Source organism: Procambarus clarkii, chromosome 81, assembly GCF_040958095.1.
Source record: "Procambarus clarkii isolate CNS0578487 chromosome 81, FALCON_Pclarkii_2.0, whole genome shotgun sequence".
Lineage (NCBI taxonomy): Eukaryota > Metazoa > Arthropoda > Malacostraca > Decapoda > Cambaridae > Procambarus > Procambarus clarkii.
The window spans coordinates 24,991,689-25,018,205 of record NC_091230.1 but is presented as its reverse complement, the minus strand read 5'-3'; the positions used below and the strand labels follow the sequence as shown (position 1 = coordinate 25,018,205).

The following is a 26,517-nucleotide window of genomic DNA, read 5'->3' as shown; positions in this document are numbered from 1 at the left end:
ACCCCACGATACAGATCGAAAATCCTGGCGATCTCTTCTGCTTTCCTAGATTTCCTACCTTTGTTTTGCGTTCCACTGCGTGTTCCTGGTGCAGCATCCATGTTCAAGGTATTGAATGGGTTTTAGGTACACGAGAACGGAAACGGAACGGAAATAAATGCGTAAAACGGGTCACGTTTGCCGCGAGAGGGGAGCACAGTGTGGGCACTTGGCGTGTCAACAAAACAATGGGCCGACCACGTGACTGGGTAGGCCGAGATGCCATGTGTTCGGTGAGGGAGAACGGGAATTTCATGGAGAACAATCTGAGAGTATCCCCATCCATTTCGGTTAAAAAATGGAATTTATAGAAATATTTTTTCGATTGACGAGAAAAGTAGGCAGTTATGCGGAATCGTAAGAAAAACCAGTGACGAGTTATCTCTACTCGAAAGCGCGAAAGTGTTAAGGACATTAAGAAAGCTTATGATAGTGAAAAGAGGGGTCTCCATAGAGAATATTGAACGTGGATAAAGTGGAATGTTATTGAATGGCATGAAAGCTTCTGTGCAGGAAGTTGAGCATATGTGAGAGTTAGTGACATGATGAGTGATTGGTGGAATATTGATGTAGGTGAGCACCAGGTGTGTGTGTGTGATGCTCTTTTTTTTTCCTTATACTGGATGGGGTCATGAAGATGGTCACAGCAAGAATACTAGAAGATAGTGAAGATAGTAGGATTGGAATAAATTTAATGTATGCAAATGGTTTTTTTTAACAGGAAATGATAAGAGATATTTGTCTTCTGTAGTACTACAGTGCTTAATACTTTGTTTATTAATCTCCATACATATTTCCCCAAATAAAATTATAATAGTTTTCAAAGAGTTGACAAAATATTAATTTTTATATAATTGTTTGTTTAGCTTGGTACTACAACAGTAGGAGGAAAGCAGACGATAGTAATCACCAAACCAGGAGCAGGTGGAGCTAGTGTAGTACGACCACAAACCTCACAAATCATCGTAGTTACCACAGCATCTGCTATCAGAACATTACAAACTGGCACTACCAGCGTTATTACTACACAGGCTGGTGGACAAACTGCTCAGGTAAAGGAATTTTCGTACATTTTCCTAACGAAATGTTATTTATAAAATTAAAAGGCATTACAAATGTAAAGAAATAAGTCAAACGATAGGTTTGTAAATAAATACAGTAACCCAAATTGTATTAATATACTGTACTTGCATGGTGTTGTAGGTGTCGGCTGGTGGTGGCGTGAAGATGATTGTGGTATCATCAGGGGGTGTTGGTGGCACAACCACCACACAGGCTATCACCAAGCCCATGACCATTACAGTGGCAGGGCAGGCAGGTCAGGCTGGTGCCAACACCAAGACAGTCACAATAGCTGCTAAATCTGGCACTCCTAGTACCACAACTCTCCTCAACACTGGGTCAGGCCAGATCATTGCTGTTCCTGCCCAGGGTCTGCTGCAATCAGGGCAGCAGGTGAGCACAGTTTCCCTAGTTAGCTTGGTGTTTATTTCTACTATCTCCATTCTTTGATTTAATATTTTGAAATAGGTTTAATGCTATGTTTTAGGTAACTAGGGTGATGTTGAGAGAGAGTGAGAGAGGCTGCAAGGAGGAGTGATTGTTCTAATCCTATATATATAGATGTGTAATTCTAGTGAGGCATAATTTTTTGTTTTAACCTCTGCACTGCGCACATGTTAATTTTGACACCACCTTTGGCCCTCCGATAAAAAATTTGTCCTCGGAGAAATTTTTCGGTCGACATTGTTAATTAGCCTTCCAGGAGGTACAAAAATCCAAGAAAGAAATCTCTACCTCATGTGGTTTAGCTGTAGTAATGTCAGATTTTTTTTGTTTTTGTAGAAACGAGGTAAGGCTCCACACAGGAATAACTTTGTTGATTTATTTTCATTGTTTTGTAGTTTTGGTTTAAGTTTTTGTAATGAGTTCCATTTAGTATTTCCAATTTTTATTTTTCTGGTCAATATTTCGAGGCTTATCATATTAACTTGAAACTGACAATATTTATGTATGAATATGAAACTAAGTATTTTTATTATTAAGTAGTGAAACCCTGTGGCATATTTGTTATATTTTTGAACATTCTTGTCTAGCTGCTCCCTAAGGTCTGCAGTTTCTGAAGAAAAGGATTATGTAGTCTGGCAGAACAATGTATCAATGGCATTAAAACTTTTCAAATGGTCCCTGCTGATTCGTAATGATGCATAGGGAGTCACTGGAGGAAATGAATGAGTGATGTGTGGTGGCTTTGCTGAGTGACCTGTACCATCTCCAGCACTGTTATTTGTAACCTCAGACACAACAGGTGTTTGTTGTGCATTGGGATATGTTTGACCAGAACTTCACCCATAATGTGTTCCCACATGTTCATGCCTGTGCAAGCTTGTGAACGCTTAGTTATTATTGAAGAAGGTGACAAGAGGTTTAAGTTGGTCAGTCATAAGTACTTAGGCCATGGCTCCAGGTTTCTTCCTTGTTGACTCTTTGCCTCACTAACTTGGAACTTAGTAACTCAAATCTCTAGGACAGTTTGGCCAAATCACTATAAAAATTCGACCATCGTTTTATTACGGAGGATTCCAAATTAAGTGGCATTGTGCCCAATTTACTAATTGATGCTTTACAAATGCAGATACTATGCTGTATTATGCATTAACAATGTATTAATATAAAATATTTAATCCAGCTGATACATTTGAAAGGAAAGTGATGACTTAGCACTTGGTTCCCCTTTCACCTCGCCCTTCTACATGTCTTGTATTGACTCTCTCCCCCACTCTTGTTACGTCACAACTTGATGAGGGTCACTCTTGGCTGTTCTTGAAGTTCCAGGTCTTGTAACACCGCCCAATTGTAACACCGCCCTATTAAAATGCACCACTATAATATACACCACTATAATGGAACACTACTTATCCTGAGTAACACTTCCTCATCGGTTGCACTTAATAACACTGTTATGAGCTGACATATGATGGTTACACCGGAACCAAAGGTACACTGCCAATAAGGAAATGCTAACACAAGGATTAAATACGCTGCCACCATCTGCCTTTGACCATTGAACTATATCAAGCAACGAGGCAAGAAACATTGCTTGACTAGGAGAGTACCTTCTATGACTGTCATTAATTATGAAAACGGTTGTAAGCCACTATATCCAAAAGGCTAAGAGGATTCAACAATTGACACAGACGGGAAATTTAACGAGTTTATTGAGACCAAAATTATGTCAATCACCACTTATAAATGCTACTCTAACACTGGCAAAAAGTTAAGAAATTTGGACATGGAACAAAAACTCAGAGATCACACACATTACCTTAAGCTATCTGTCTCTCCCTGGCTGAGATGTTCTTCACAGCTCCGCTCTCGATCCCGGTGTACCGCCCTCTGCCTTTCCTATGTTCCTACAGGCCCTCTATATACAACCCCCCACAGGGGGAGGGGGAGATCTGCTGTTGCTACCCACCAAAAGTGTACAAACACTCAAGAAATATTTCAAAAAGCTTGTTTGACATTCACCCTACACTCTTCAAGAGAGGAGTTATTAATTACATGTGACTGACCTCTGACCTGGCCAAAAGGGGGAGATCCAGGGATGTTTGCACATAAGAATCTGGAGTCTAATTTCCTTGCATGAAATATTACATACTTGAAACTATGCTGACTAAGACTAACCCAGGAATTTTTAATCAATATACAAGATAAACCGGAGGTCATCTGGGCTGACCTCTTGGAGAAGGCTTCCCTGGGTGTGAACTCTAAGGGGGGGGGGGGAGATCATGGGTGTTACAGTCTCGGGAATTTTGAAACTGTGTATGGAGTCTGCCATTTGTTATGTTCCATTTGCAGTTCCATTTGTTTACTACCGACACTAAAAAAGTTTTTTCTAATATCTCTATAGCTCATCTGGGTACTCAGTTTCCACCTGTCTTCCCCTTGTGCATGTGTTCCCTGCATTAAAAAAGTTTTTTATCTATCCTATCAATTCCTCTGAATTGTGGAAGAGAGAGTGAGTGAGAGAGCTAGTGCAACATGTGCACACTATTCCCCTGGAAACACAAACCGTAACTGACCCTGTTTTCCGCTTGTTACAACTTGTAATAAAGTTCTTACATCTTGGCTTAATGTGTTTTTGACGTATTAGAACGTTGTTACAACTTGTTATATTGGTTCTTATAACTTGTTAGGTGGTGGTAAATCTTGTTCGAACGTTGTAGCAACGTCGTAGTTTCGTTGTGTGTTTGGCGGGTTGTCTCCTGCTGTGCCATTCGAGTGTACATTTCAGTTAAATGTTAAACATTTCTTCTATGTTTGCTCTATTAGGGGGATAACAATTGCACTATCTTTTAGAATATCTATAAAATATCCATAACATGTTAGTGGTTATTAATTAGTAGGTACAGAAATTATTTTATATAAAGCCACTTAAGCCAATTATGCATGAGTGATATTTTAGTTTTGTAAAAACTGTCAATTTGATTAATTTTCTCTTTCAACAAATCATCTGAACACATTTTTATGGAATGAAGATAAAAACCCAATAAGTATGCTGTGCTTTGTTTGTGTCTCATCAGCTGAATAATACAATATTGTATAAAATCTTCCTTAAATGTTTAAACACTTTTCTTAATGCCAGGGGCATAAAGAAATGTGTTTAGCAGAAATCCAGCAGTCTGGCATTTGTTACTGCCAGCAGTCAAGCAGTGCCAGTCTCATTTGCAAACCACAACAGTCTCTTAAAAACACAAGTGCAACAGCCAGCACCACTTCGGTCCATACACAATTTCAACCATTCATCTATCGCTACAAAACACAGTTTGCTACCATTACATACACAACCACTAAGAATGTAATCATAGCCACTAAATGTAACCACTACAAACACAACCATCCATGCTCACTGCCATTCACTCCGCTTGTTTCAGTATATACTTGCTATACTAGCCCGTATGCTTACACTCCCTGAACTGTGTATATCCGCTTTACTCACTACGACACCTCCCAGTCTGTATGCTTAGATGCACCGGCCTGGGAATACCTTCCTCGTTCACTTTCTTGCAATATTATTTAGTTTGCCCTGGATTGTGTACAGGATGATGATAGTGTAGTAAAGGGAATGTATTTTTAAATGGAAATACAGAAATTACTGTATGAAGGATTTTTAATCTTTGAACAGATGCATATCATTTGTTAAACATTAAAATACTAAATTTGAATGAAAAACTATTTAAAATGGCATGGTAACTTCATATTGACCTTTTCTCAATATCAGTGCTTATTAGATTTAAGCGGCTTCGTTTTCAGTAACTTTTATTTATTTCTGCAGGCACTAACAATTGGAGGAAAACCTGTAACAGTACAAGTAACTACAGCCGGAGGCCAAAAAACTGTAACTTTGGTAACCTCTCAAGCTAGTGGAAGTGCATCCACAACCACAACTAACACTACTAGCACCTCAAGCACATCAGCAACAAGCCAACACTCAACAACACTAGGTGGTGCTGGGGATGGTCCAGTGACCTCAGATGCAGCTCTTGCTGCTTTAGCAGCAGAAGCAGGTCTAATAATGCCAGCTGTTGAAGGTGAACAAAATAATGACCAAGTTTCTGCACCTTCTGAAAACAGTACATTGCAGAACACTGGAGAGGAGTCTGTTATGTTCTCTAGTTCAGCAGGAGAAAATTTAAAGCAGTCTCTGGAAGGGAATAATGGCAGTGCAGTGAGAGAGGACTCGGACCTAAAGAGACAAGACAATAACTGTGCTACAGGTGAAGGTGGTGAAAGTGCAATAAAACAAGAACCAATGGATACAGAGGGAATAAGTGACTCAAACAATCCCAGTCAAACAGCAGCATCTGGAGACACCACAGATCCTTTGGCTACTCTAGCTTCAGCAGCTATTAATTCATCTCTTGGCACTGCGGCATCCGTCAAGACAGAAGACTCTTCCACAGCTCTTGCTAATGGTATTAGTCAGGAAACTGTAAGTGTTTTGTCAGTTTTATAGTATTATACTGTAAATGTATGTTTACTTATTTACAGTAGTTGTCCTCTTGATTCAGTGCATCATTATCATTACGTATTTGCTTTCTTCTGCATTAATACAGTAATTGATACCATTAAAATATTCTGAACAATGCATTTTTCATACTACATGATTGTCTAGTGGTCTTTTTGCATCCTAAAGTTTGTTCTATAATAAGGATGAAATAATATTCTAAACTAAAATAAGGGAGACTGCTACTGTGTGTACCATTGACTTAAGTAGGGTAAGGCCAAAGTTGGCAAGTTTACTTAAGTTTGTTACATTAGATACTGGTATGGATATTTTTTGGTTGTGTAATTATATTATCGTCTTCATTTCTGTTCAATATCTCAAGACGATCTCATTCTATTTATTTGAAATCTGCAGCACCTAGATATCAATTTGTCATCAAAATAAGGGTTGTTTTACTATTGGGCAGTGTGGCCAAGTGGCAGGTATATTATTTTGTTTAGAGAAGTCTGCTTATTTTGACTTGAAACCTGAAACATTGTTTTTAAAACCCAGCTTATTACTGTTATTAGGTGGTGTAGCCCAATGACAACGATTTGTATATATTTTATAGCAGATAGTATAGAACAATGTAGATGAGGGCAGATTTTAGTTTAAAGCTAGTACATGTATTTTAGTCTTAATCAAAGCAAACGATAAGAGTATTTTCTTAGCTAGGCTCCTCACCAACCCCTTCCTTCCCTGCAGTTGGTCCCAAGTCATAACACTGGCACCATGCAAACCACCCATTGTTCACCAGGTCCCTGTGCAAATTTGAGCCCCCACCCAGACGAGTAACCTCACAAGTTGTCTCGTCCAGGAGTGGGGTGCTTGTCTCGGTTGAGCATACTTTGCAGTGATACCAAGGATCAATGTCCCCCGCTGCCCGGTCTCTGGCCAGGCCTCCTATAACAACTGATATATATCAAGCTACTCTGAATGATCTTTGGGCTCTCAGAGATAGCAATTTAAGTAGCTATGAAACAATTGTAAGCATCCTACACCAATTGTTTCCGAGTGGCAGTACTAGATTGTACTACCTGGTTGTGGAGGCGGCAGTCTCGCTGAACCTGGCATCAACCTCATGTGCCTGGCATCAACCTCATGAATGTACACAGCTCCTGAGAGGCCAATTCACTTGTCTGACTGATTATTCTTAAGGTATAATTTACACAAGAGGTTCTATGCTTTAGTGTTAGCTTAATAGTGTAGTGCCCAGTGTCGGAACAAAGGTAGATGTCTTCAAGAGGCACTGAGACAAGTTCTTGCAAGAAGTTCTGGACCAACCAGGCTGTAGTTGATATGTAGTTGCCGGCCTGTTGAGAGGCCGGCAACAGCAAATACAAACAACAGACTAATGGAAATAGCGAAACACACAACACCCGCAGACAAATTTTGCCAAGCACAAATCCAACACAGCATTGTGTATAAGTGGCATAAACAACTTTGGCAAAGACTATAACACACACGGTAAAGATCAAGGCCACAGAGGACGCTATCCCAGTAGCTTGGATCACAACTCATTGGTAAGCAGTTCCTAGGCTGATAAAAAAAAAGTGATCTTGGAAAGTTTGGAACTGGTCTTGAAAATGATTGTGACGAATTTCGCCTAGGGCTAAAAGGAAACCTGGATATGATTGTACCAGTCCCCTATACCCTAGAAGTGGGAAGGTTGAAAGGTGACTTACCTTATCCGAATTAATGCATGCTAGCATTCTATTGGTGATTAGGTAATTGCAGAAATCAAGAAATTCACATTTTGTGGCATATGTTTGTCACTGTTTTAGGTAGGGCCACCCACCTGCCAGACAGGCTGTTTCAATCTATGCTTTCTTTCTAGCATAGTTTTACTGTATTGTTTAATTCGTGATTGTTTTGATGCCAGAATTATACAGTAAATAACAATTAGCCAAGGGTTCTTTATATATCCATGTTGGGATTGCATGTTGCTCTAACTGGCTCATTTGGTACGACTACTTACTGTATAGGTGCAATAGCTGCCATTGCATTATGAGGCAAACATTGTACATTGGTGTTTGAGTGGTGTGGTGCTTCCTCCCTTCCTCCTGCAATACTGCCAATTCCTCATTCATTTAAACACACACACATCATATGTATACAATTGAACTTATTTAGACATTTTTAATAGACTTGAGAGATTTATTTCTTACCACTAACACGTATTGTTATTTTAGGAATAATAATGACTTAGAGTGTGAAATAACACTGTTGACCTATTGTATATTTTGCTTGAGCATTTATTCCTGATAAGACAATATATAATCCATGGCTTCCGACTCGTGAATCCTCGGGTTATTTATCCTAAAATAAGTACAGTACTAAATCCTTTTACACTTTTGCAATTATAAATGCATGACCATTTATGTATAAAGCATTTGATTTGACAGCATAGCAATTGTTTTAAAGCAAATGCTACATTGATTTTTACAATTTTAGGAATAATGACGACATGAGGGTAAATATTAGTTGGCCTATTTTTTACATAAAAAAATAAAAGATCTTGCTTATTGACTGTATTATATCTGACTACTAGATTCTGCATGTTATAAAGATTCTTGGAAGAATCCAAAATTCTAAAATTGAATTGTTTGATTTGAATTTTGAGATTCTAAGAATCCAAATAAAGATAGATTCAAAGAATCTTAGTGCCCAAAATGACTTGTAATGGTATATTTTGATAGGTCTTAAATAAAAAGATTTTTGTTGTTTCCTCAGAGTGAAACTAAGAAGCCAGAAACAGAATGGTATGATGTAGGCATTATCCGTGGAACAGTATGTACAGTTCAAGCATATTACTTGCCCACTGAGGCTGAAGCTCTTCGAATTGAAAATTATACTGATGCGGAAGGAGAAGTAACGGAGCGGAAAGCAAGTGGAATTGAAGTGAAGTTACAACCTGGCACTGCATACAAGTTTAGAGTAGCAGGTATCAACGCCTGTGGACGAGGACCATGGAGTGAAGTGTCGGCCTTCAAAACCTGCTTGCCGGGTTATCCAGGAGCTCCGTCAGCCATCAAAATATCAAAATCTGCTGAAGGGGCACACTTGTCATGGGAACCTCCTCAAAATGCTGCTGGTGACATTGTTGAGTACTCTGTTTACTTGGCCATCAAAAATGCAGCCACACAACAGGTATGAGAGAAATAGTCATAATATTTTTAATATTTTATAGATTATTTTGTGTCCTGTATCCTATCTTTAAGGTAGCATCCAATTGGAGGAGTACGAAGTGACTGGAAAATAGCAATGGTTATCTCGCTATTGTTAGAATGGGAATAAAACTGAAGGCACAAAAGTTTCAGAGGATGGTAGTGTAGTGGGACCTTAAAGTAAGAGTTGTGGACAAAATTTGCAAGAAAAAATTTACTTTGTGGTTCTACATCTTTCAGATAAATAAAGATAGTTCTATAGAGGTTTTAGTAAAATAAATTTGTTGTAGTTAACTGTGGCAAATTTAAAAGTGAGAACATTGTGTAATATAGGTATAAACTAGGGTTGTACTGGTAATCTCTCAATTATGTTTGCAGTGGTCATTCTTCAGCTCATTGTTTTGACACCTCTTGGCCTTCAATCAACTAACTTCACACATTCCATTTGTTTACTACAAAGTTTCCACATGTGTCCCCTTGTTTGTGCTCCACTTGTTGCAATAAATCTGTCCTTGTCTTCCTTTCCTATTTTCCCGAGGAATTTTGTATCTGACACTCGTGCCTTTCTTGTCAGGTACTTCCTTGCCCAGTCCAGTGTCTTTTTCAATTATCCCAGTTCACATTTCCATCTTACAGACTAGCTTCTTGTGAGGAGCGGTATCAAATATTTTTGCCAATCTTAGAATATGCAGTCAACTCAGGTCTTCTTACTCCTGTCACATCTTGATGAACCTGTCTTGGAACTTTATCAAGTTTCTAGATTTAACTTGTAATGTCAAATTGGATTGCACCACCATTATAAAATTTATCGTCTCCAGGTGGTCCACCATTCCCCCAATTATGTTTCTCAGTGCTTTGTTAGGAATACATTAGTGACTGGTGTATAGTTTAGTCATTCCTGTCTTTTTGCAATTTCTTGAATATTGGGACCACTAATATTTTCCCAGATTTGCTGGAGCTCTTCAATCTTTATTGTTCTATTAAAATTCCTAGTTAGCCTAAAACAGATCACCCCCCCTCGAGCTCTCTTCATCAACTATGGGTGATACCTGGTCTGGCCATACTGCACATGTTGCATAAAACGGCTTCGGGTGACATTTTACCTTTTCAGTGATATACCATGGTGTCTATTGTTGCTTCTGATCACCTGTCTCCACTTGCCATAAGGCTCTACTTTGGTTCTGTTTTATAAACTTGGGACTTCTTGTCAAGCTCCTCAGGCAATACCATTTTCCCTTAAAACTTTGTTTCCCCTGCAATTTCTAATTTAATTCTCACTTACCTCCCTGTGTGACATCATCAGTTTGAGCCAGTCCTTTGCTTTTGCCTCCATCATTATCATGGCTTTCCTGCATTTTCTGACCCTAGTGTGGTCATTTCTGGTTCTTTTGGCTCTTCCCTGTTTTGGCCTCTGCCTGTTTTTTAAGCTTTTTCCCTCTCTTGACTTTGATTAATTTTTTCTGCACTCTACATAGATTTCCCTCCTTTCTGTACAGTCTTTGCCTAGTAACTATGTACCTAGCACCTCAACCGAACCTACAAAGATGGTTAAAAATTTCCTGTGGTATGGTTATTAGATTGTCATTCTTTTCTTAAGGACCAATGAAGTGATTCTGCTCATGATTCTTAATATTTACTGAATGCCTTTTCTTCTTTTAGGACACAGGAAGTGGAGGAGCCCATCTTGCATTTATGCGTGTTTACTGTGGAGCTAGTAACCAGTGCACAGTTCTGAACACTCAGTTGGCAGCAGCACACATTGATACAACCAACAAACCAGCCATTATCTTTAGAATAGCAGCCAGAAATGACAAAGGATATGGACCTGCTACTCAAGTCAGGTGGCTTCAAGGTATGCCTCTTCTTTGTATAGTTTTATTTCGTGTACATTTGGATGGATGGATGGATAGATAGATACATATAATCATTTTTTTTTTTGGGGGGGGGGGGGGAATTATTCCTTTTCAGACTGGATGTTCTTTTCCTTAAGTCTGTTTAGACCACATGTTATGTGAGCACAGCAAAAGCAAATCAATAATTAGCAAGGAAGCTTTTAAGAGTGGATTATGAGAACTTTTTAAAGAAAAAATGCCACTGATGCTTTCTCATTTAGAATTTTGCTCTGTACTCATGTTGACTTTGAAGGCAGGAGGAATACCTGAGCTACAGTTTTGCAAGAACCTTTATTGCTCATATAGATTCTATACAGTAAAGCATCTGATTTACTACAGTAGTACCTCAAAGCACTTACAATATACTCACTGGAACAAAGTCCAGATATCTCATTAGCCACACAATACATCCTTGATTTGCAAATTTCTCATTGCAGTTTGTACCTTGCAAGCTGAAGTTACCAACTGATTCACCAAAGACATGTTCAGCAAATTGGGTGACTGTGGAATTTGCTAAGGATCCAAGGGTCAGAGTTCATATCTGTGGGAAAATTGATGGGCCTAGTTCATTTACAACCATTTCTGGCACATGACCTTACCTTGCAAAAATTAAATTTTAAGGGACTAGATCCTGAGAAATGAGGGTGAAATTGATCAGAGGGTGATCATTGAGGGTGAAATCTTTTTACATGCTGATATTCAAACTTTGCTAATTATTTTCATATTAATATAATTTCAGACTCTGTTATGGGAGCTGCAGCAGGAGGTCCGAAGGTGGTCATGAGAAGACCTGCCTCAGACAACAGGTCACCAGTTGCGGTTAAAAAATTTAAAGCTGATGGGGAACCAATGTTACAGTGTTGAACCAAGTTACCACCATTGTTTCCAGTCAGTAGTTGTACAGGCCCCGGTGTTGAGAAACAGAGGTGATATCTTTGGCCAATGATTTTCTGCTGAATATCAAGTGCCAAAGATCAAGTTGAGATCACCTTTTGTCCCAGTAGGGATGAGGGCCCTAAACCGCAAGTGTCAAGCTTAAGAAAATACTGTAAAGAATTGTTGGGTCTTGGCTGTAACATACAAAGAAGGCATAGTATTTTGTGATGTAAAAAGATTATCTTTAGTTTTCTCTCATGCACGAAGTAGTGTATGTAAACAGACTCGAACCCACTTGTTTTCTCCCATTTCATTGGTAAGTGTTGCCACTTGATGATCTGAACCAAATATATGTTGCTAAGTGATAAATGGGTAGACATACCCCCCATGACTTTGTTTAATTTATAAATACTACTTTAATGTACATTTAAGGTCCATCCAAACTGTTAATTTCCTGTAAATGTTTGTGTCACAGCTTTGTACCCTTAGCTAATAGGCATCAAAATGGCGTTCAGTGAATGCCCTAAATATTGTTTTTCAAAGTTAAAACATTTATATTCTAGTGAACTCTCCTGTCTCCATGTGTCATGGAGAAGACCTTTACTTGAGAATTGCCACCCTGTTTCTGGGAAAAGAATATTGTACATACGTGACGTGAATGAGGGGTTAAACCCCTGGTGTGTTCAGTTGCAGGGATATCCTGGAGACATCCCATCTCAGGGGTGTGTTTACTGGCAGTAAAGCATGACAGTTCTACGATAACTCAACTTGGCCTTAGCAAGCTACAACAATGAGGCAGGCAATGCAATTATCCCTGTATCATCAGTCCACATCATCATTTCATACCATCACCATTCATATATCCATTTTACAATATAGGGCCTCCAAAAGTCTTCGTGTCGATAAAGTAGTTATCATTTAGGTAAAATGGCCATTTATTTTCTCATAACAGAATCATGTGGATTATGCCTGATTAGTATAAGAAAACTAATCACTCCTTTCCTGCATATCATATTCCTCTTCCTTTCGATGTACATCAAGTTCATTCTTTTCATTCATATATCATTGTAGATACCAGTCCCTTATGAGTTACCTGAAACAAAGAACAGTACTGTATCTTGATAGCTGTAATTTTTACTATAGCAAGGCGTGTTCTATTATGGGCAGGCTTTTTTCTTTCTTTTAAATATGGGGGGAGGGGAAATGAGTACAAACAACAGATCAAGAGTGAAGTTGCTGCTGGTACTGATTAGCTTTTTCAGAGTAGGTCATGTACTGTTTTCCACTTTCTTCCAGGCTTCTCCATGCCTCATGTTTGTGGACATGAGAGAATTTTTGAAATATGTTTTTGAGACTATTACACCACTTTCTGGCTATATAATTTCTAGGATCTTCCTTTTAAAATGTTCTTTCTAGTATTTTTAATTTGAATAAACAGGCACAGAAATATATATGAACGTATATAATATAAAGCTTCATTACATGATGTGGTGATATTCATTTGTACATAAAATTATAGTGTTGTTTTTTCAAATATGTGAGAGGACATGAGGTTAAGTGTGTAATGACAGCCTGGATGGGACATGGCCACAGTACCTGACCAGATATTAACACAAAGACGTTGGTGCAAGATGGGTTTCAGACAACACTCACAGTTCTACAACCCTTCTTCTACCACTAAACACTTTGGTAACAATTTCTCTAGGCTGTAAGAAAAATAGCAGTGAAATATAATTAAAACCAATAATTTAGGAAAAGTGCTTTTAAATCTTTAATATTTTATTTTTCAAAGTAAGAATAAAATGAACTATTGAAATAGTGAAAATATTGCTTGTTTAATTCTACCCTTTATTATAGTACAGCACTGAAGCACACTTGTGATTTTCAACTAGATGCACGAGTATTGGTACAAGTTCATGACTTGGGGGTAACCATTGTAAGACATGAATTCCAGTATGACAAATATAGTATGATTTACTCAAATGATCTACACACACAAATGTTTTCGTGCATGAAAAGTATGAAACATAAATGCTAAGAGATTTTATAAATGGTCCAAAACACTGGGATACATGGACCTAATTCTTTAAATAATTGTACATTAGGCAAACATGCAGTATATTACTTAAATAGGAGACCTAGATGCTTGTCTAGGTTGTACATTGTCCTTGATAACCTACCAGAGACAAGCTGCCAAAGCCTGGCCTTCTTCATTAGCCCAAGAAGCGGGAGGTTTATGATCACCCTCGGTGAAGAATCAAACCTCTCAAAAGAAAGCAAAGTAATTATCAATAGAAGGCACCAAGCCGGGTAGACTAATGTAGCAGAAAGAAAGCAAAGTAATTATCAATAGAAGGCACCAAGCCGGGTAGACTAATGTAGCAGAAAGAAAGCAAAGCAAAACGGACTACTTCAAGGTTCACAAAGTACACAATTCAGCAAGCAATCCACCCAGTAGTTAGGTTCCCTTTTCCCCATTGCCAAATGGGAGCTGCCAGTTAACAATGATCAGTCTATAAATAGACCAACGAAACTGGGTGGCAGGATAGGTTTGAGTGTGTCTGAGCTTTGGGAAAAGGTTGAGGTAGTATAGTAGTAAAGGAAGAAAGATGCAAAGGGCTTTAAAACAAGATTAAAAAAGTGGAGGATTTAAATTAAAATTTTACCTTGGGGCGAGTTTATTGGCCAGCGCCAATCAACCTGTGAGTGGACACACCGCCATAGCAGCATGTACAACACTCCCCAATAGGCAGAAAACCCGCTGGTTTGTTCATCCTGTCACTTGTACCCAGACACAGCTGGGACTTACTTAACTGTCTCAAGTGAACAGCTCAAGAAGATTGACATTTGTCAACTCTTAAAATATTACTTTATCTTGCGGATGCAAAATGGGGAATCTGTTTAATAACAGTACAGTATCTATATTTGACATGGTATTTGCACAGATCGAGCAACGGAGTAACTCTCTCAGAACAATGCTTATTTCACGTAAATTCGTTAATAAACGCAAATGTTTTTATATGTGTTGAGAAAGATTGAAATATAAGCTTCATTTTAAATACTTTACCATAGATATATATAAAGTTCTAATGAAGATACATGTGTTTTAATAATCGCCGAGCTCCGACCCCGCACAGACTGATCGACAGAGCAACTCTCTCTCATAACAATGCTTATTTCACGTAAATTCGTTAATAAACACATATGTTTTATATGTCTCAAGAAAGATAGAAATATAAGCTTCATTTTAAATACTTTAACATAGACATATATAAAGCTCTAGTGAAGATACATACGTTTTTATAGTGGCATTCAGTAGCTTGTCGGTTATGGAATGCAGAAGCCTACGCACTTGCCAATATAGTGTGTAATTAACAAAGATACGCTTATAAAGCCTAAAATATTATATGCCTTCAGAAAGACAGAGATATGCTCGTTATTGTGAGTGCACCAAAGGAAATATATCTTGTTGGAGGACAAAGATATATCAATTCTAAAATAAGTTTCTACTCTCGCTCGGGCGAGAGATAGCACGACTCTCACCCCATCTATTGGAGATTCTGTTCACCTAATGACCCAAAGCTACTCAAAGCCTCCTAGCATTACTTAAATAATGAAGAAATATGGTATATTTATTCACTATAATGTTGGTGCTTAATGCAGAACACGAGAAAACATATTTACTATAAAATAATATACTTCCATTATGAAATAAGTAAATATGTGGCCTCATAGGAAGTCAACGGTCCAGGTGTCAATGTTGTGGAGCGACTTATCCAAGATATATTGTTGTCTGGAAAGTGTTTGTTGGCATATCAACCTTCTGTACACAGTGATCCAGTCGTCGCACTTCTCTCCTTAAATGATCGCAAATTTAGTTTATTATATTAACAAGTAGAATATCTAACATAACTAGCCAGAAAATATTTAAGACTTATTGAAAAATACATGTCTGGAAGTTAAATCGACTTCATAGAACAATAGTGTTGGTCTATACTAATCGTTATTCGTTAGTATGCGTTCGCTACTTAAAACATTTACTGTACTGATGTAAAGTCTCCCATGTCTCTTCGCACATGGAACACCGAACCTTACACACTCTCTGATATATTGTTTAATTAATAGAGATTCACTAATAAAGCTTATAATTGTATGTATGTTAACTTATAACATAATTGTATGTTATCAAAAAGGCATAGATAAAGTCGTTCTTACGTTTTAGTCACAGAGATTAGATATTAGTAAAGTTCATTTTATTCAGGAAAGTACATAAATAGTCGATTTACAAACATAATATTGGATTTATAGATAGAGCTAGTACATACAATACCTAAAGCCACTAGTATGCATAGCGTTTCGGGCATATTATTGAGAGAGGAAAGATATTTATATTTAAACAATTTTTTTTTGTTACTGACGCTCTCCCTATTGATGAGAACTACAACCTAATGAAGATAAATGTTAATTTTATGTAGATACTGTAATAAACGAAAGTTTTTAATGTCATCAGAGAAGCAGAAATATAGGCAAATTTTAAATCCCTTGTCATAAATATAACTGAAGTGAAAGCAAAGATATATGCATTTTGATAGTTACAAAGACAGCTCTTTAACACGGGTGGAACACGAACAAGGGGAACTTAGTACCCAAATGAGCCACAGAGATATTAGAAAGAATTTTTTCAGTGTCAGAGTAGTCAACAAATGGAATGTATTAAGCAGTGATGTGGTGGAGGCTGACTCCATACACAATTTCAAATGTAGATGTGATAGAGCCCAATAGGCTCAGGAACCTGTACACCTGTTAATTGACGGTTGAGAGTCGGGACCAAAGAACCAAAGCTCAACCCCTGCAAGCACAAATTAGGTGAGTACAACTAGGTGAATACAGCTGAGGGGCGGGACCAAACAGCTGAAGCTCAATTCCCTACGCATAACTAGGCAAGTCCATAGGAATTACCGTTTGTCCTGGCGCCATCTATGTTTTGACAGCAGTACTACTAATGTTCCCACGTTATGTGATGATCGCTATACGGGTGTTACGGTCAGTTGCTCTTCTATATATGTTTATGGACAACGTAGGTGATTTGAGGCAATTTGCGGCCAGAGTGAAATAGTTTCCACGCGGTGAGTGATGGAGGAGGATATATACTGCTGTGTACTCGACCAGCGGGTGAGAGGTAAGTTATATCGAACAGTTATGGGGAATAGATGGGTTATTTTAAGCGTAGAATGTCAGGTAACGGGTAACTACACAGATGGGGTAGTGTTTTTTAAGTCTTTATTTACTAAAGTGGAACATTACATTATGCCTTTAAGTGAACAAGTCTACTGGTGGGGGAAGTAGACGGGTTTTATGAAAGTATTTTACCTAAATATTTGTATTTGGTTAACTAGTTCAGCCGTTACCAGGGAGGGTGTTCCTTTAATCTAATCTAAAAATTCTAGCCGGACAAAGTGATTAAATAATTTGAATAGAACGAAGTGGTTTGCCAGGGTGCTTAACATTTAGTTTAGTTCACTTACTATGCAGCCCATGCTTAAAGAATGCAAGTTTATCATATTGAATTTACCGTAGTTTTACTGCATTTAATATACCGCTTTTACCCTATTTAATTGTCGGGTAAAGGCCGGTCGTGGAAAGTTCCTAATATAGCACGTTTTAAAGGAAAAGTTTGAGTTAACTTTAACGCTTAAGTTAGTGACCAATTAGCTTAGTCTATTGTGAGGAAAGTTACTAGAATCTAACATTGCAAGTGCCATTTCTCTACTCTTTTTGAGAAACATGACTATATACATGAATCGCATAGTTTTATTACTAAATGTTCATGGATTAGGTTGCATAGTTGAGGAAATGGTGATAAGGTTTGTGATTTTGTGTACCTTGACTTCAGCAGAGATTTTGAGTGGCGCAAAATTGATAAGGGCTAGGATCATTGGAAATGCTGACTGAAGTTGATTAGGTCATGGCTATACCAAAGGAAATTAGTATAAATGGGGTTAAGTTGGGAGAAGTGTTGTAAGTAGTGCCTTAAAGCTCTCCTTGGACCTGGGTTATTCGCAAGATTATGGTTGCGACTGCAATAGTTGCAGAATTGGCAAATAAAAAATACCGATGCCCTATAGTTTTGAAATGGTTAAGACTACCAGATGCAGTTTAATGCTGACAAATGTAAGGTAAAGATGAGATAGATGGTGTAGATTGTTAAGAGTATTAAATTTTTTGCAGGTGGTAAATTGTCCCCGAGCTGGCACTGCTCTCCAGCCTGGGATGTTGATTGGTTAGTCTTCAACTGCTTCCCAACATGGTAGTGAAGTCCTGAGCTGACATGCAGTGAGGAACTTGGAAAAGCTTCCTGAATTGGCACATGGTATGCCTCTTTCAAACCAGCAGCTGGCACAAATGTTCCAGCTAACTTCAGAATAGTGGATGAAGCCCACACTAAAATGTAAGGGTACAGTAAATGGACACCCCCCCCCCCCTCCCTTTTGACACTGAACAGTTGGGAGGAAGGGGGGCTTAGTTCTATTGCTACATTGGAATTAGAGGGTATAAGTTAATTGCTAAAAACATATTAAATGTTAGGGTATGGAAGTCTAGGCTTAGGCTAGTGGGTACCATATCTGCAAGTTTAGTCCTTTCAGGAATGTATTGAATAGAATGGTATGTTGAAATTGTGAAAACTGTAATGTGGGGAATTAGATCTTAAACAGCATAGTTGAGGGTGTTTTATTAATAATTTTAATGAAATATAAATCTTGTTAAAATTAACATTAAATGTTTGTTTAAATAAGCTTTAATCTATAACTGTATAACACTGTTAAGGGTAATCATGAGTCAAATAAAGTTAATGGCAGGAAAAGTTTTGTTTTAAGTGATGGTATTTTTTCCCTTGAAAGTAAAAAAAAATATTCAATGTTTACTTTAGCTTGGTTTTAAATTTATAGTTTTCCAGAATGTGGTTTGGAAAGTCCAGAAGTCTGTCAGTTAATTGCTTAAACAGAATCAGGCGAGTTGTAGTAAAGGTTAATCTGAATAGATTTGCATAAAAGTAAAAAAAATAGTAATAACTTAAACAATATAGCATTGGCTAAAGATAAATGTAAATTGCCATTGAAGTGCAGTTGTGGATAGTTTCTCAAATGACATTTACTGAAACTTGGCAAATTGATGCCATATATATTTGTATTGCTAAATTAAATCTTTACTACTACTACTAGAATATGTAGGAAAGGTAAATTCCTTAAAGAAATTTATTCCATCTGAATTTGTAAAGCAAGATTGGCTTTAAATCTGAAATTAATTTGTTGAAATATTTTTCAGGTGAGTGATTATGATGCATGGACTGGCTTGGAGTGAGGCTCCTTTACTCTGCAAAAGGAAATCTACAAAAGTGGGTGAGTTTGAATTTGATTTTAGCTATATCAATGACCTAATCTTGATTCTCTTGTCTAGTCCATTTATAGGTGTGTAACCATGTCCTACTGTTACAACCCACAGGGGATGATGCAGTTTGTACTGATCCTACCCCATTTCATAAAAGGGGACCAGGCAGTCTTGCAGATTTCCCTGGCTTGGCTTTTTCAGAGCTTTGCTCTACTACCCATCTAATAGATGGACTAGATTTGCATAGGTGTAGGGACCCTTAACAATGGTTACATTGTTAATTCTCACAGGGCTTGTTTGCTGAATGGGTGGATGCATCTACAACTTTAGTGCCTGGCATGCATTGCACAGTGCTTTCAGTGAAGCATATGTACAATGTGTTGATGGCACTAAAGTGGTGGATGTAATGCACCCATTCAGGGAACAAGCTCTGCACTACAACCAGAGGAAGGGATAGGCCTTGCTGAGCCTATCTTAAAAGATAGGATGTTAGGATTTTTGGCCTTATTATTAGGCATTGGTGATAATAAAAGTAGTGTCCCTGTTTAATGTTTATTTTTCTTTTACAGGTGATTGTCTCTGGAGTTGTCTTGGATCTTCTGTTCATCTAGGAGCATCTCTCAACCTGAAACAGTAATAAATATTAGATGTATTATAAATACTATATGTAAAACTTATTAAATAAAACAATTTTAATGAAACTACTTTATATACTTTATCCTGAAATTATGCTGGAAATTGTTTACTACTATTGATGCAATGTTAAATGTCTGAAATGTTTTTACTTTGAAAATAAATACTTGGTAAATTTTACACCTATTTGTAACTTGTTACATAAGTGCATGCAAAATGCATTGAAAAAGATGTGAAAGTGGACTACCTATTCAATTTACATAAACTAACAAATATTGCAAATTAGTCTGAAATATTAAAGTGGAAGAAACTTTAGTAAATACTTTAGTTTTCATATTTGAAAGTAAATTTAAAGCTATGCAACACCTAAGCTTTGTACAAATTATGATTAAATTAAGTAAAGATCATTGTTAAATTTACAAAACATTAGAAAAGTGACACTGAAACATCTATACAACATGGTTTTCACAAAGTCTTTGGTAACTTAAATTTAATCAAAGCTCTTAAATGATTTGTCTGCCAAACTCTTCAGATATTCTGAAATATTTTACCTAGATTAAAACCATCATTGTTTGAAAGGGCAAAACAGATTACCGTCAATTAGTTTGACCTAACATCTGCAAGGTCCTGAAGGAATGGAATTTTTTTTGTAAAACTTTGTTTGTTTGCTAAAAGCAAACCCTGCCTAATGAACCTGCTCTTTTTTTTTTAGAAATGGTAATTGCAACATTACCAAAGGCCATTGTTTTAATAGCCAAAGTACCAAATGAAAGACCAAGAAGCAACAAACAGGTACATGGTAGAAAGGACCCTTTCATTTGTTAAAGAAATGACTGGGAAAAATGCTGTCATACCACAAGGGGTCTTAACCCTTGTCATATACATCACTGACATTAATCTAAATATTACCAACCACAAAAATGGCTGATAACATGTTATAAAGAATATAATATTGAGGCCTTAATGAAGATCTCTAACTCTACAAATAGTAACAAGACTGGCAATTTCTTAATATAAAACAGAAAAAAATCTAGGACCTTGCACGTGAGCCAGAACAATCCATATCACAACTACCACATTAAAATGAAACAACAATGAAGGTAAGGTAATTACCAAAAGAAGGCACCAAACCGGGAAGGCCATGTAGCACCATCAAAGTGCGAAATAATCAGAGGGCGCTAAATATCACCAAGAATGCCAATACGAGAACAAAAATGCACAAGGCGAACGATATCAAAAGTATCCGATTCACCTAGAATTCTATTGAGGGACGAGGGACGGTCGGAAAGCAAGACACACGCTCATCCTGGAAGTCAGGACATTCAACAAGGATATGCACAACTGTAAGAGGGACAACGCAATTCGGACAATAAGGAGCAGGGCGGCGCTCCATTAAGTGACCGTGGGTTAAGCGGGTATGACCAACCCATAGCCGTGCCAAAGCAGTGTTCCACCGCCGGTTACAGTGGTAGGAGGAAGGCCACGGGGACAGTTTACCAAATGACAGATACTAAGTTTGAGAGTAGGCAGCTTGTTACCAACCACAGAGGACCAACAACCCTGCCAACGGGGAAGAATGAATAACAGGATAAAAGTCGGAATAAGGAATACCTTTACGGGAGATGGGACAAGAACGGATAGCTTCCTTAGCGGCAGCATCCGCACGCTCATTGAAACACCAATATGGCTGGGAACCCAGCAAAATTCTACTGATTTAAATTTACTAGAAATAAGAAACAGCCAATGTTGAATCTTAATGACCACCGGATGGACAGGATTAAAGGACCCAAGAGCCATGAGGGCACTACGAGAATCAACTACAACCACAAAGGAGGAATGAGAATGAGAAAGCAAGAGACAAAGAGCATAGAGAATAGCATAAAGTTCTGCCGTAAAGACGCTAGCCTCCGAAGGGAGGTGACACATGTAAGTACGGTCAGGAAAAACAACAGAGTAGCCCACACCATCCGCAGACTTAGACCCATCAGGGAAGATGGAAATAGTGGGAGTGCAAAGAAAAGTGCTCAAGGAAGAGGCTTTTCAGAATTGTAGGAGGGGTAAAGGCTTTAGTAATACAAGTCAAGGACGTACAAAACTTGGGAACGGGGACTCTCCACGGAGGTAATGAAGGAACAATACGAGGAGAAACATTAGAAATATGAACAGAAAGAGAATCCTGTAAGCGAGATAACTGGACAGAAAGTGGGAGACAATGAAGAGGAACAGGAACCACAGGAGGAGGAAAAGTCAATGCACGACAGAGGCGAGAGGAAGGATGTTGGAAGGACCGCGCAAGATAGCGAAGACAGTAGCGATCACGGCAGTCCTGAAGAGAGAGAGAAAGCCAGTGTCAACATACAAACTAAGGGCGGGAGTCGACCGAAAGGCACCAGAGCCGAGACGCAACCTAGTATGGTGCAAAGCATCAAGACGGGGAAGAGTAGAAGGAGAAGCAGAAAAGTATGCAGGGCAACCATAATCGAGTTTAGACAGGACGAGAGAGGAGTGCAAATAGAGGAGCGTTCGCCTATCCGCTCCCCAAGAAGTATGGGACAAAACCTTAAGGAGGTTAAGGGCCTTAGAGCATTCAACTCGGAGGCAAGAGATATGGGCTGACCAAGACAAACGAGTGTCAAAGACTAACCCCAAAAGCTTCGCGGAATCCCTAGATATCGCACTACAGTATTAATTACAAGATGAACAATGTAAAATCAATACCACAACAGCAAAGGATGACGGCTTTTCAACAACCGACAAACACGCAGGTCTAACACCAGCCATCCCGAGAGAGGACGTCCCAAGCATGTACACCCCACAACTTTACATCACCTTTGCTACCTCACGCGAGCACGCAACAGCATGAGGATGCCATACTCCCAAACCAACTCCATGCACTTTGAGGCTTTAACAACTCAACATTTAAAAAGTTGATTTAAAAAATCAAACACCTGAATTTTTCCCTAATTAAATTTACTAGGGAAATGCACACCAAGCCATGAAACTTACAATGAAGATGAACAAACTACACACAACTGTCACCAAACTTCCACATACCACCCCCCTCTCACTCCTGCCCTCCCTCCTTAGGTGCTCTGATTAGCTGAGCACCTGAGCCACCACCACTCACCTCTTGTTGTGAGAGCCTAAAGCATGTTTGGTTGCACTTTAAAAGTTCCCGAGTGTACTCGCCTAATTGTGAGTACTACCTGCCCGGTTCACCATTTTGTTTTTCAATCTACCTCAATTTACCCCTTTACAGTCAAATATTATGCAAAATTCTGTTTAAGACTTGTCCCTTCTTAACTTAAATAACTGCTTTGGCCATCTGCAATCTTTCTAGGTGGGTAACAATGACTCTTGAGGCCAGAAAGGACTTATCAGACGGCGATCATAGCAATACAGTACACACACAAAATCACAACCTGATATACACCAAGCAGAAAATCCACTGGAGCTGTGAGGCGACGTAAACCCTTGCCCAAGGCACTGGCAGCTGCATACTCTACCACAGTATATTACTGACTTTGTAAAAGTCTTACAACCGGATTTCCCCATAAATCACAGCAAGTTTTGAGGCCACTCCTTGAGTCAATGTCTTACGTAAGCCCTACAAGCACTCGGGTGAAGGCTGAAGCAGTTCAACACCGTACGCCCCAACTTCAAATACACAGTTGAGAGGCGGGACCAAAACGTGATTTTCTGTGTGTGCCTGAAGTTGGGGCATACGGTCTTGCATCACCCTTCACTTTACCCTTCACCGGCGTACTTCAGGGGTTTTATTTAATACTTGGACTGGCTTCAGTAGGGCCTCCAGACTTTCTGTGGCTTCACAAGTGTCACGTGAATCCCCTGCATAGCAGTGGAACTGCCTTTTCCCTTCACCTTCAATGCCTCTGCACTGGAAGTATACATCTACACCAGCCCAGAAGAGTCATCAGTCCTGCCACCTCTCCATACCCCCCAGGGCCTGGCACGGCCTGGTACGACTCCAGGCCGTGCCGGCAAGGCAAGCCGGGCGTCACTGCTAACTGGCAGTTTGTCCCCACAAACAAGCAGTTAGCCGCCTTCAACTGACAGTGGTACAGCTCAACACAAAGGCACCGCCAGCCACAACGAGCAGTTTGCTAGTTGACCAGATGTCCACCTCGTGTTGACACTGGATGAGTCATCACCGCTGGACTATATAAAGAGCGCTGCCTCCCTGGAGAGGCAATCTCTCCCGTAGTGCTCTAGGATCACCTTCGTGTCTCTAACCCGTCGTCCGCTTCCAGCCAACGTCGTGTGACTGATGCCATGGTGGTATGGTAGCTGTCTTCAGAACACCAGTATATCTTCATACTTTTATTCATTGCCTATAGTTTATTTTTTGCATTTAAGGTCATACTAACTTGTTCACCTTTGCATTACATGTTAGTCAAGTATTGTCATGTGTTATTTTTGTTCATTACTATTTCAGTAAATTGTTTAATTATTTATTTGATAATTTTCATTTGTTTCCACCTGCAACTTACACACTGCAAGGCCAATAGCAGCATTTCTTTCATTTATGTGAGGGAGAGCCATACCATCTTGGTTCAGTATAGCTGTGATACCATAACCCGTCACACAAGATATCCAGTTGTAAAACTTTTGCCATCAGTGGTGGTAGAGCATGCAACTGGCAATGCCTTTGTTACAGGTTCGCTTCATCTCACAGCCCCAGTGGATTTTCTCACACATTTGAATACATGAAACAACTTTATTTGATACATTCCAAACCAAAGTACTGTACAGTACAGTAATTATCAAACCATCAAATGTGTGGGATAATCATAGTGCGCGAAATATCACTAACGTCGCCAATACAAGAACAAAAACGCATACGGCGAACAATATCAAAGGTATTGAATTTACTAAGAATTTTATCGAGGGACAATTGACAGTGAGGGATGGTCGGGAAGCAAGACACATAAGTCCTGGAAGTCAGGACATGTAGAGACAACGGTTCGGACAATAAGAAGCAGGGCAGCGCTCCATTAAGTGCCCGTGAGTTAAACGTGTATGACCAATATACAACCTCACCAGAGCCGTTTCCCACCACCGGTTACGGTGGTAGGAGGAAGGCCACGGGAACACACTACTCTTAAGAGCACGCAGTTTGTTACCAGTAACAGAAGACCAACAACCCTGACAACGGGCAAGAATGGGGAAATGAATAACTGGGTAAAAGTCATAATAAGGAATACCTTTACGGGAGATGGGACAGGTGCGGATAGCTTCCTTAGCGGCAGTGTCCGCACGCTCATTTAAGAACACACCAATATGGGTGGGAATCCAGCGAAATTCCACTGTCTTAAATCTACTGGAGATAAAAAACAGCCAATGTTGAATTTCAACTACCAAAGGATGGACTGGATTAAAGGATTCTAGAGCCATGAGGGCACTGCCAGTGTCAACTACAAACACAGAGGAGGATTGACAGCGAGAAAAGAGTTGATGAAGAGCATAGAGAATAGCATAAAGTTCTGCCATGAAGATGCTAGTCTCCGGAGGCAGGAGACACAAAGGTGCAGTCAGGAAAAACAACAGAGTAGCCTACACCGTCTGCAGACTTAAGACCCATTGGTGAAGACGGAAATAGAGTGCAAGTGTGAAGAAAAGTGTTCAAGGAAAAGGTGATTTAGAACTGTAGGAGGGGTAAAAGTTTTAGTCATGTGGGTCAAGGCTTACAGAATTTAGGAACGGGGACCCCTCCATAGGGGCAAAGACGGAATGACACGAGGGGAAATATTGGTAACACAAACTGAAAGAGCATTTGTAAGAGAGACAACTGTACAGAAAGAGATAGGTGGTGAAGGGGAACAGGAACCACAGGATGGGTAAAGGTCATGACATAAGCAAGAGTGAGGGTGCTGTAAGGACTGTGCAAGGTGGAGAAGACAGTAGCGATCATGGCGATCCTGTAGAAACAGGACGCCAGTTTCAACATACAGGCTTAGGGTAGGTGTCGAAGGAAAGGTACCAGAGCTGAGCCGTAACCCAGTATGATGCAGTGTGTCCAGATGGTGAAGGGTAGAAGGAGAAGTAGACGAGTAAACAGGGCCATAATCGAGTTTAGACAGAACGAGAGAGGACTGTAAAGAGAGGAGCAGTGTCGATTAGCTCCCCAAGAAGTATGGGACATGACCTAAAGTTAGTTAAGGGCCTTAGAGCATTCAACTCGGACGTAAGAAATATGGGGCGACAAAGACAAACGAGTGTCAAAGATTAGCCCTAAAAGCTTTAGCAGATTCTTTGTACAAAAGGGGATGACCCCTGTTACCTAACAGTAAAAAGGTATCTGGGAGTTAGCTGTTACAGGCTGCTTCCTAGGGGGGTGCATGTGAGGAAGAAAAAAAAATTTAGTAGTTAACCACTGAACTGCTCTGTCTCTAAATAACACCCTGGTGCACAAGAAATAAATTCTTTCCAAAAATTTTTTTTCTCTTCTTATATTGTT

At 39.1% G+C, this 26,517-nt stretch overlaps 2 protein-coding genes and 1 long non-coding RNA gene across 9 annotated transcripts in view; 2 read left to right on the top strand and 1 right to left on the bottom strand.

Moving 5' to 3' along the window:
* The window catches only part of Hcf (Host cell factor), a 42,518-nt gene extending 28,671 nt beyond the window's left edge, over positions 1–13,847 (top strand). The window contains exons 12-17 of one of the 2 annotated variants that reach the window (XM_045766790.2): positions 906–1,091; positions 1,243–1,494; positions 5,375–6,031; positions 8,819–9,235; positions 10,912–11,104; positions 11,884–13,847. In XM_045766790.2, the coding sequence (XP_045622746.1) occupies positions 906–1,091; positions 1,243–1,494; positions 5,375–6,031; positions 8,819–9,235; positions 10,912–11,104; positions 11,884–12,008 (1,830 nt within the window). In that variant the 3' untranslated portion in view covers positions 12,009–13,847. The remainder of the gene's footprint in view (positions 1–905; positions 1,092–1,242; positions 1,495–5,374; positions 6,032–8,818; positions 9,236–10,911; positions 11,105–11,883) is intronic. The other variant, XM_045766791.2, reaches the window with a different exon arrangement.
* A 3,111-nt stretch (positions 13,848–16,958) lies between these two features.
* Positions 16,959–20,107, top strand: LOC138358008 (uncharacterized). Its single transcript, XR_011225210.1, has 4 exons — positions 16,959–17,199; positions 18,249–18,468; positions 19,344–19,417; positions 19,976–20,107. It is a non-coding gene; the product is annotated as an uncharacterized lncRNA (long non-coding RNA).
* LOC138358007 (uncharacterized) overlaps positions 19,945–26,517 on the bottom strand; it is a 149,507-nt gene continuing 142,934 nt past the window's right edge. For all 6 annotated transcript variants that reach the window (XR_011225205.1, XR_011225208.1, XR_011225209.1 and 3 more), the window contains one exon: positions 19,945–20,031. Coding sequence is in view for 1 of the 6 variants with exons in the window: in XM_069315444.1 (XP_069171545.1) it covers positions 20,010–20,031 (22 nt within the window). In the remaining 5 variants the exon portion in view is untranslated. The remainder of the gene's footprint in view (positions 20,032–26,517) is intronic.